Raw genomic sequence first — 11,037 nt, forward strand, 5'->3', positions numbered from 1 at the left:
AATATTTGGTTTAAGCATGTTTTCATATTGGGGCCCCAAAGATTTATTATTTGGTTTTAAATCTAGTCGAGGTAGAGTTCTTGTTGAGCAGCGAGGATGAAAGCTCACCCCTACAACAGTGTGGATGCAGGTACTGTGCACTGGTGATGGAACAAAAGTAGGGCTGGGCACGGGCCGGGTCCAACAATAATTTCACTGGGCCTGGGACCGGCCCGTTTTTCATTAGGCCAGGACCCGGCCCGTTTTAACACAAACAGGGACTGGCCCGGAACCGGCCCTTTTCATTTCGGGCAGGGCTTGCGGGCTTTCGGGCCCAAAAACCTGTCTTTTACCATTTTTATATCTACTTTACTATATATCCAGCTTTCATTCATATCAACCGGGTGAAGATTTGAATCAAAACACAATATCAAGATCCAAAGTTCAAGCTGCAAATTTGAATATCCATAATACATAATATCCAAATTCAAGTACTTATCAAGAACAATTAAAGCTACAATTGAAATACAAAGTGTCCAAATTTAAACACGAAGTCCAAATTCAAGTACAAATATGCAATGAAATGGAAAGTCCTAATTCTAATACAGCAACTTAGTAGCCATTCTTCCAGTCTTCAATCCAGCAGTTCACCAGCAATGCAGCCATCCATTAATTGGCTTCCACACTTGTCCCTACAACAGCCATCATAAATCGATTTAGATAACAAAGAACCATTCAAGCTGCACACATATAAGAAAGAGATTTAACTATTTAAGGATCAGATGAGCCTGTATCATACACTGAAGACCCACCTTTAGTTCGAAGAAGAACACCAAACAATCACAACTCTAGAGCCACCAATTCGAGTTTGATCGAGTTGAAGCTTCCCAAAATCAAACTCATTCCATAAGTCCTTTCCCCTTTTCTGAACTTCTGCAAATGTCGCACAACAAGAAAAACTGTAAGAAACTCCATCAAAATCAAACCAAAATCAACAAATGAACAAAGAGAGAGACAATTTCTACTAAATATCCATGCCAAGTATCAACTGAACACCAAATGCATGGTAAAAGAATTTTAAAATACAGCCCTAACAGTCATCAACTAACCATACTTTGGGGAATCTTGCCTCAAAGGCTTACAAAAAACAACAATAATTTGAAAAGATTATATTATCAGATGTTCAAAACACTAAAGAAATTAATGTGGGCGAGGGACAGAAATATACATATCAGATGAAATAACACTCTATACTCCTTAATTCTCAATGCTCAAGCACTTAGCAGTCAAAGTGCAATGAATCTGATCAGTAAACATTCAATAGACTACTGTCAACCAAAAATTAATTACATCTTCAAAATTATATTGAAACCCTCACAAACTGAAAGTAAAGAGAATCACAAGGTTACAGGCTTTTCCAAGTTAATATCTGAAGCATACCTGTGAGTTTGGTGCTGGAGGAACTGCATCTACATGAGAGAGTGGAGAGGCTTTCGTAGCCAATGAACCATCATGTTGCTGCTTCAGGCTTTTAGACTCAAGAAGCCCCACCAGCAGCTCCAATCCTGCAAGAAATGATTGTGTCAAAATACTTAATCTTGGAATGCAAAGAGAAACTGAGCAAAGAGAAACTAACCTGCCCAGATCGAGTAAGCTAACTGAAGGTTCAGATCGAGTATGCTAACTGAAGGTTCAGAACTAGTTTGAGAACTGAAGGTTCAGATCAAGTATGCTAACTGAAGGTTCAGAACTAGTTTGGGAACTGAAGGTTCAGATCGAGTATTTTCAATTAAGGTTCAAATCGAGTTTGATGAATTGAAGGCCAACTGATTAGGCTGAGACTGAAGTGAAGTGAAGAGACAGAGAGAGAGGTCTTGGAGATGGCGGACATGCAGATCGACTTTGTGAAGGAGGCGGCCTCTCTCTCAGATCGAGTTTGGGAACAATCGATAAATTGAAGGCTAAAAGTGAAGTAAAGAGAGAGAGAGAGGGCTTGGTGTTGGCGGACATGGCGGAAGCGGCCGGAGGAGGAGCTCTCGGGTTTGGTTCAGATCGGCTTTGTGAAGGAGGCGGCCTCTCTCTCAGATCGGGTTTGGGGGAAGAAATGAGGCGAGACTAATTTAGGACTTTAGATTTAGGTTTGATCCTATGACAATATTTTGTGGCCATATATTGACCAATAAAACACTAACATCTGTCTCTATTTTACCTAATACGGGCCTAACGGGCTTTTCCAAATTTGAATGTCAAGGCCCGGCCCGAACCGTCACTTTGAAAATGAAGGCCTGGCCCGAACCGTTTTGGTGAAGAAAAAAATAGGGCCCGGCCCGAATTGGTCAGGCTTTCACGGGCCGGTCCGGATTTGCCGGTTTAAACGCCCAGCCCTAAACAAAAGCGGACGGAGCTGGGTGTGCAGAATAAGTCCGGTAAACCATCGTTTGGACTTTGTTCTACATTCTTTTTCTCGAACTTCGTGTTCCGAAACTTGTTGATAGTTAGCTTGTGTCAATTTTAGTTCTCATTCCTTAAAGTTCGTATCCTTCGCGTGAACATTCATTCATGTTCTGGACGAATGAAATGATTTTTTTAGCAACTCAAGGATTTTCACTTCATAAATATTTGTAGCTTCCGCTGTGTTTATACAAAAAAAATTTCAAATAAAATGCCTAGCGGCTCTCTAGGATGTAAGCCGAGCGATCGGTTTCTGTTTTAGAGACTCGCGGCACTGTAATGAGCTTGAGCTGGTGAGGTGCAGCTTGGGGTATTACACGCAAGCTTCATGGTTCACTATTAAATATCATGCAACGTGGGTTAGTTGTTGGTCGTAGGCCACAATTGAAAGAAATGTGGCTTGCATGCTTCACTTACACTCTATGGTTTATATGGCTGTCAAGGAACAAGGTCACGTTTGACGGTGAAAATATTGATGTGGGGAAAGCATGTATGCTGACTTCAGGTCATATATGTTCTTCTAGTCACATTGCCACTGGTCACATGCATAATACCACTCATAACCTATGTATTTTGAAGAGGTTTAATGCCCCTTGTAGGCAGCGGAAGACTCCCCGCATCATTGAAGTTAATTGGCATCCTCCGTTATTTGGTTGGATCAAGATAAACACATATGGAGCATGGAAAAGTGATTTGGGGAAAGCAGGTTATGGTGGCTTTTTTTTGGGATTATAAAGGTGTTGTCTTGAGTGCTTTTTGCTCCAATTTGGATATGCCTAGTTATGTTGCAGTGGAGGTCATGGCGGTTATTAAAGCACTAGAATTAGCATGGGTCCGAGATTGAAAATTCATATGGTTGGAAGTGGACTCTACACTTGTTCTGAATTTTCTACAATCTCCTCATCTTGTACCGTGGTAACTTCATGTGGAATGGGGTAATTGTTTGCATCGTATTTCTCAAATGCAATTTTGTTCTACTCATATATTTCTTGAAGGAAATCAAGTCGCAGATGCACTAGCACATTTTGGAACTACTTCCTCAGGTTTAGTTTGGTGGGATTTGGCTCCGCTTACCATTCATAGTTTTTGTGTTCGGGACCGAATGATCTTCCTAATTTCCATTTCTATTGATGTTGTCGAGAGGTTTGGTATAGTTCCCCCTCTCTGTATTCATTTTTTATTCAATAAATTATCCTCATTTCGTCGAGGTTCATCAAATATATATATATATATATATATATATATATATATACAGGCTTGCTCTGCTAAGGAGGTCCGTTCCTCAGCTAAGGAACAGATTTCCATATTTTGACTACTTTTCGATCACATATTCATATCTTAACTGTTCAGTTTTTAGGTCCTAATGTATAGATCACTTATACAAATTTTCAGCTAAATTGATGATTATTAAGGTATTGAACTCGATTAAATCAATGAATAAACTGAATCTGTCTAACATGAATCTTTCGTATTCATGATTATAAATTGCAGTTTTGGATACCTTAACGATCATCAATTTGGCTGAAAATCTGCAGAGATGATCTATACATTAGAACCTAAAAACTTAACGGTTAAGATGTGAATATGTGATCGAAAAGTGATCAAAATATGGAAATCTGTTCCTTAGCTAAGGAACGGACCTCCTTAGCAGAGCACATAGCTTGTAGTATAAATGTAATTTTATATGTAACTCATACAAACATCACAGTACCATAGCTTGTAGCTATGGGGTTCTTAATAAGTTGTATACCACACATATATCACATTTTCAGTGTGATCCCATAGGAAGCCATTGCAGATTTTTAGATTTCAGTAGAGAGAGAGAAAGGACGAACCTAGCTTGTCGCCTGCTTAGTAGGCTTGCCATAGTACTTATTCAACCAGAAAATCTGAAAATTAGAAATAACTACATGAAATGAGAATTGATTTCTGCTACATATATTTGCAGCGTACTCACACAAATGCTGTATTCATCAATAGAAATAGACATTGAGATTTCTCTCACCCTCAGAAATAAACACTAAGTTAGCTGGTAGACATATTGAGACCCCAATATCAATTGCCAAAACAAATTTTGAAAGGGAAATGCCATAGGCAGTAAGCAGAAGGAAATGCCACACTCAAGTTTGAAAAGGAAGAGGGTGGAACTCACTGAGCATCAGAAGTGAGACAAGCACAACGAGGAAGAGGGAGGGATTGTGGCGGGCACGGCATTATATTCAGACTTACACAAGACTTGACTTTTCACAAGGGAACGAGGACTCACAGGGTAATGACTAATGAGGATTCACAAGACAGCAAAGATCCGGAATCCAGAATGCATTTTGCAGATGTTGAGAAACAGATAGTTGACAGTCCAAGAGTAACTTTTGAGGAACCATCTAGCTTATTTCATGACAGTTTCCTGCAGACCTCTTTTTCATTTACTAAGTAGCTCTGTTTGATATCACTCTAGCTAAAGCCTGAATCCCAAATGTTTGGGACGGGCACATATATAACAACACCATGTTGTGTGTATATAACTCATTTATAGCAATTTTTGTCTGTTTTTCCTTTTCTTCTGTTGGAATTTACATAGCAATCTTTAGTACAACGGTATATGCAGATTCACATTCTCAGTATAAATATCCAAGTAGAATCCGCATAATAGAGGAAAAAAAAATAATCAATCACGGTATTCATAATCTCACCGGATATAAAGATAGAAAAGACATTTAGCCATTTAGGTGATTCAAGATGACAATACCAAATACACTAATTACAACAAGATTCCTCCTGATTCAAGATTCCCATGGATTTATCAGATTCAAGAAAACTCCACGAAAATGTCTTGATAGTTGATAATCTTTTAACCAACCGAGATGTCCGGCAAGAACTATCACCGGAGACCCAAAAAAATATATCTATTGAACAGCATATCAACCACATATCAACATTCAATCCAGGAATACGAGTGACATTGCAAGATAAATGACTTGAAATATGAATCCAGAATGAATAACATTTTCAGTTCCTTTCACTAAAACAGTTTATCATCTAACTATGTTTGACCAACTAGATTAGCCACTAAAACAACAATAATCTAAATCAGAACTACATCTCAAGTATCAAAGGTGGGCTTCCCGCACTAACAAAACACAGCCACACCACCAATCACTAAGCCCTAAGATATGAAAATTTTAGGAAAAAAAGACAAAAATGAACAGAAATTTATTTCTGAATCGGGGAACTATATATATGTTACAAATCCCTCTGAGAGAGGATTGCTGATCTACCCACTAGCTTAGCAATGAGAGGCGGGCCGGATGCTATGAGAAGCCACCAATACAACCAACCATCAAGAAGCTTTATTCAATGTTAATCCGCTTGGAAGGAATGTAATTCGACTACACCGTTTCAACTTGGCAAGGGCTTCTTGAGACTTACCAAGCTTGAGGTCCACATAAACTGCAGTCAAAGATGCTTGTAGATTGTTGGGTACTATGGACAATGCCTGTGCAACAAACTGGTGAGCCCGATCAAGTTCACCCTGCATGGCGAACAAGGCAGCAAAATTTACGTACATCGCTCCAAGTGCCTCTTCTGGCTTGATGAACACAAAGCTTAACCCATCCTCTGAGGCCGAAGGTTTTGCAGTCGCTGACCCTCCATTCACCTCTTCATAATCAACAGTCCTGACCCCTTTCAATTGCTCAAAGTCCTCTTCCGTGAATGGCAATTCAACATTATTAGCTCCAGACAAATATGTCAACAAATGCTCAGAAGCATCCTTTGGCCTGTTTAGCAAGCAAAGAGCCTCTGCCGCATACACATGACCTAGAAATATGTAAATTCTAGAACATTCAGGAATTTCCAAGAGAGACTTCGAAATTGACAAGGCTTTCAAAGGATTTTCCAATTCCAACTCCACATATGCCTGATTAGCAAGAAGAGCTTGCTTGAGCAACAGATTTTCCTTTTTACGAATCTCTTCATAGGAGGAAAGGGAGTTTTGCACAAGCTCCTGAGTAGTTCCTCCCTTCTGCTCTTTTGCATCCCCATTTGCACTAACCTGACCCAAGCCTACAGACAGCACAGAAGCCTCGGAATCAATGTTGTGCAAGTTCTTGTGGTTGGAATTCTTGGACGATGCCACTTCACCTAACTCATTATCGTCCAAGAAAAAATTAGATGGCAAAGAATTCTTACAATAGCTTGATTCGGAATGGTTTAGTAAGTACAAGGCATTAGAGAGACACTGCCGGGCAAGGGACATTGAGAGCTTGGGCTGCTGATCACTACCCAAAAATAAATCACCTTTTTCAGAGTTCCCATTCTTGACAGCCCCATCCTGCATGACAAGTTGCCTCCACTTACCCTTGCCAATAACATAAACTCTGACTTCTGATGCAGCTGGACTCTTTTTGACTAGTCCCTTCTCTAAAGCCATCAGACAGCATTCAGCAAGCCGAAGCCACAACAGAGGTCGATTGTAGAAAATTAAACCAGCCTTTTGGAAACAGCGAGCAGCAAGTAATGGTTTTCCACAAGCCAAGTACTGCATACCACAGTTGTATACTATCAGGAGGGAATTATCCAGGGAAAAAGTTGACAGATTCAGAGGCCTGTCCTTCCGAAGAGATGAACAATTAAGCAATGCATTGGAGAAGAATACGGATGATGTGTGATATTTCCCAAGCTGATAATAGATGCATCCTAGATTATTGTTGATCATGCTCGAGATCCTTGTATCTGTTCGGTTGCTAGATGCCATCAACAGCTTGATTGCTTTACGATAATTACCACGAGCATATTCAAGCTGGGACTTCAAGAGAAGAGCCATAGATAAGTCTCTGCCACGTGCGATGTTCACAGCATGCTTCACTTCTCGCTTAGCTTGCTTTAAGTTCCGAGTGAGAAGTAGAAATCGAACCTTGTAAAGTTGCGTCTTGAGCTTGAGATAAACAGAAGAGACAGATATGTCAACTGGGTTCCTCGAAAGATCATTGGAAGATAAGAGACCGGTTGGCTGTGCTACATCCATGTCGAAAACCGCATTATCAAACTCGCCTGTCTCCTCAGAATCCAAGGCATTTGTATTACCATCTGAGTCCAAATTAGGAGCATCTGTGACTGATGAACTAGGAGGAAATGAAGACTTGGCAACTGTGTTTGGAGGTTGTTGCGACACAGTGCTTCCATTGTCTCCCTGATTCATACAACTAACACCAAAAGCTCTCTCCAGATATATTAAAACATCCTGAGTAAAAAAAAAAAATGCAACAAGAATCAGTTGGGAATTAGATCGACAGAATACAAACCTAGAACCAACAAGCAAAATAAAGCCAAGCAACCAGGAAAGTTGAATAACTAACCCCACACCACAATCTGCAGTTCATATCAGAACTATCTGAAGATATCAATTCCTAGTGTGTATGCATGTATATATAAAAATGTATTTTTCATGCGCGCGTGGAGCTTACCCAGCTTCAATGAAATCCTAACAGAGTCAAACGAGTGCAGATCTGGACTCAATCCAATCATGTGCAATTTATTAGGCTCACCAGTCCAAGACAAACTCCACTAAATCATCAAGAGGTTTAGTTGTTAGCCTACAAGCTATCATCCACGCTGCCACTCTAGCACACACACGCACATGCACATGCACATATATCCATGCCCACAATACTCAAAATAAACTACTGGCCATGTGCCACAGCTTATGATATCACCACTCAATGCATTAAAGGTAATGCATATAGTTTAGCCTTGTGCATCTAGAACAAACTAGGGCATAAAGAAAACTTGAGTTGATTGGATTCCTCCATCAGACACATATATATAAACAATCTTACGAGAAGAATGTAAAAGCAGGGCCAGATAGTGAATATTTTTAAACAGAAGCAATTGATGACACAATTAGCATTAGAACTTACAGCAGATTTCTTTGCATCATGGCAAGCTAGCCCCACATCCAGCAACAGAAGGCAAATATTAAGAGCAGTTTTCTGCAAATAAATAAAGCATTTAATACAGCATTACGACTGCAGAACGATATTATTCTAGGTAAAAGATAATTTACCTCATCTATAGGTCCTCTATTTTGAAACAGTGGTTCAACAACAGACAACGCCTTTGCATATTCATGAAGATGGAACCAGATAATCGCCTACATAAGCCCAATTTTGAAAAAATAACAGCAGTCAAATGAAAGTTGTAAAGAAGATTTTTTTTTCCTTTGATAATTGTAAAAATGAAACAGTAAACATAGATAGCGTAACATACAATGTTTAAGGTCGCTACATAAGTGTCAAATTCATCCATGTAGAGAGCAGAAAATGGATGTGCCATTGTACTACTTGCTTTGGAACCCGAAGATGATTTATCTCCACTATTGCTTGCAGACTCCGCTTGTTCTGCGGATGCTCGAGCAAGCTCTTCACTTTGCTTCTGAACCAATACCAATAATAATAAAAAGTTGAAATAAAGAAAAAAATTTATCACATTGAAAAGTAACAGGTCTTGCATTATGCTGATGCTCACCTCAAGTATCAAAATGCTAAACCACAACTATAAATGTAAGCTATCATATTGATAAGGTTTACTATAATTCAGTATTAGCACAGCAAACCAAACCCAACACAACTGGCTCCCAATCATACTAAACTTTCAATTTAATATGGCACTGTGGTGCCCATAAGTTTCATTCCATTCTATACAAAATTTTAGGAGAACTGGGGCCAGAATTACAAGTACCACAATTCATGTCTGATTCATCAGTTTCTAACTGGTGATGAAATAGACCAAAAAAAGAAATTCAATTACTATTATCCATCTCGAGAATGCCAGACCTTACCATTTAAATCGTTAGTAAGGTGATGGATAACAGATGACTTGTTACCTGTATTCTCCTTTACCACACTGACAAGGACATTTGACTTGATTCAATACACTGACAAGGACAATTAACTTGAACACTTTAAAAAATAATCCCTAAATTAATAGCAAGAAATTCTAGCTTAAAGATCAAACACCTACTTGCTGGTACTTGGTAAAGGTCTGCTTACATAAATAGGTTTTGTTCCGCATGCAAACTCTCCTCCTCTCTCAACAAAGTTTCTTCCTAAGTAACAAGTTTATCCAAACTACAAAGCAGGCATACTCTATAATACATAAGTGCACAAATGCTAACAAAACAAAAAATAAATCAAAGAGAAGTTTGCCTTAATCACTCATAAACACTAAAGAGCACAAAAAGAAAGAACCCTGCCCTCTAAACCCCTCAGGAACAGTCTATGCCCCGCAAACAAAAGACAATTTCCATGGCCACTAAATTCATTCAGTACCATTTTAACATCAAGAGTTCAACAATGATAGAATAATAAAAAAGTTCTCATCAGCTTTCCACCTAGTTAATTTCTGCACAAAATGCGACACGGAGCTGTTCCATGATATATCATCTGCATGTCTATGTAGGTGCGCATTGAATTGAAAACAAAAGGGTCTATGTGAATGGGTAGAAGAAACAAGAAGATGAGTTACCTTGACGTCATTGAGAACTTCAAGCAACCTCTTAGGATCTGAACAACCATCTCTATAGAATTCCGCAAGTCCAATATTATGAAATATCTGATAAGAAAACAATAATACTAAAGTTACAACTAGCATGAAGATAGGTGATAAAAGCACACAACTAAAAGCCATTCATACCAAAAATGTAGAATTAAAAGGCAACACAATTCAGTCCCAATGTACATACAAGAGTGTTACAACTTCTATAAACTACTTATTGCATAAACAAACAATACAATACTTCATTTCCATTTGCCAAACCACACAATTAAACTCTGATTCTATTTGCAAATCATTTATACTATCAGCGATTCATATTTTGATGATCGAGGATGTATGTCTTGACGACTTCCACTCGCATGTGCCGGAAATCGAAGAGTTCAGCCTATTGACGAAACAATTTTAACAACATACAAACCAATCAAGTGAAGAAATTTCCTAGTGAAACACTTGACTACTTAAAAATTCCGATATAATATTGACTCAAAAACAAGCAATCACTTGAGCGGAAGCCATAAACTGAATTCAAACACACGAAAATCCCGATAAACAAATCAGAGATTGGATTTGGGAGAGAATTTACTTTGGGATCGCCGGCCTTCCTCTTGAGGCACTCGTGCAAGGCGGTGAGGCACTGATCGAACTTCCCTGACTGGAATTGCAGCAAGGCGTCCTGCGCAAAAGCCCTGGTGGCGGACAAAACGGCGTCGTCCTCAGGCGATGAGGAGGAGCCGTCGCGGTTCGGTGGAGGCGCTGATGAGGAGGCGGCGGCCATTCGGGCGAATCAATCTGGAGAATTTGAATCGCCGGAACCCTAACGGTGACGGAGGGGATGGGGGATTGGATTTGGGGGTTTTGAAACCCTAAATCTTGAAGAGAAGGACACCTGTATGAGTTTGCTTTGCTGAAAATGTGTCTGATTTGCAGAGAGAGAAAGAGAGAAGAGTGTGGAAAAGGATACGACTAGAGACACAGAGGGGGGGGGGTTCTGATGAGGCTTCTTTTCGCTTTTGTTGGGTTTCGAGATTATTTGTTTTAGCTCAAACTGGGCTTCAC

At 39.5% G+C, this 11,037-nt stretch overlaps 1 protein-coding gene and 1 long non-coding RNA gene across 4 annotated transcripts; both read right to left on the minus strand.

Annotated features, from left to right (window-relative positions):
* Positions 1-384: 384 nt before the first annotated feature.
* On the minus strand, positions 385-1,704 carry LOC121051382. Of its 2 annotated transcripts, none has more exons than XR_005805538.1 (4): positions 1,616-1,704; positions 1,420-1,544; positions 792-912; positions 385-671 (listed from the first exon to the last, which is right to left on the minus strand). It is a non-coding gene; the product is annotated as an uncharacterized LOC121051382 (long non-coding RNA). The 2 variants fall into 2 exon arrangements; XR_005805539.1 differs by having other exon boundaries at positions 748-912.
* Positions 1,705-5,378: 3,674 nt separating this feature from the next.
* LOC112186185 (CCR4-NOT transcription complex subunit 10) lies at positions 5,379-11,000 on the minus strand. 2 transcript variants are annotated; one of them, XM_024324538.2, is made up of 6 exons: positions 10,565-11,000; positions 9,952-10,038; positions 8,695-8,856; positions 8,492-8,578; positions 8,346-8,417; positions 5,379-7,669 (listed from the first exon to the last, which is right to left on the minus strand). In XM_024324538.2, the coding sequence occupies exons 1-6, from the start codon at positions 10,754-10,756 to the stop codon at positions 5,768-5,770; spliced, it is 2,502 nt and encodes an 833-aa protein (XP_024180306.1). In that variant the 5' UTR covers positions 10,757-11,000; the 3' UTR covers positions 5,379-5,767. The 2 variants fall into 2 exon arrangements, with proteins under 2 accessions (XP_024180306.1, XP_024180305.1); XM_024324537.2 differs by having other exon boundaries at positions 8,695-8,859.
* Between the last annotated feature and the right edge of the window lie 37 nt (positions 11,001-11,037).

This window comes from Rosa chinensis, chromosome 2 (genome assembly GCF_002994745.2).
Source record: "Rosa chinensis cultivar Old Blush chromosome 2, RchiOBHm-V2, whole genome shotgun sequence".
NCBI classification, from domain to species: Eukaryota; Viridiplantae; Streptophyta; class Magnoliopsida; order Rosales; family Rosaceae; genus Rosa; species Rosa chinensis.

What these genes read in the sequence shown, in the direction of transcription:
- LOC112186185 (XM_024324537.2), bottom strand. Translation starts at nt 10,756, where the DNA reads ATGGCCGCCGCCTCCTCATCAGCGCCTCCACCGAACCGCGACGGCTCC. An exon ending in AAGTTCTCAATGACGTCAAG is followed by an intron (nt 8,860 to 9,951) that starts GTAACTCATCTT and finishes GTATTGGTTCAG; the next exon opens with AAGCAAAGTGAAGAGCTTGC. An exon ending in ATGTAGCGACCTTAAACATT is followed by an intron (nt 8,579 to 8,694) that starts GTATGTTACGCT and finishes GGGCTTATGTAG; the next exon opens with GCGATTATCTGGTTCCATCT.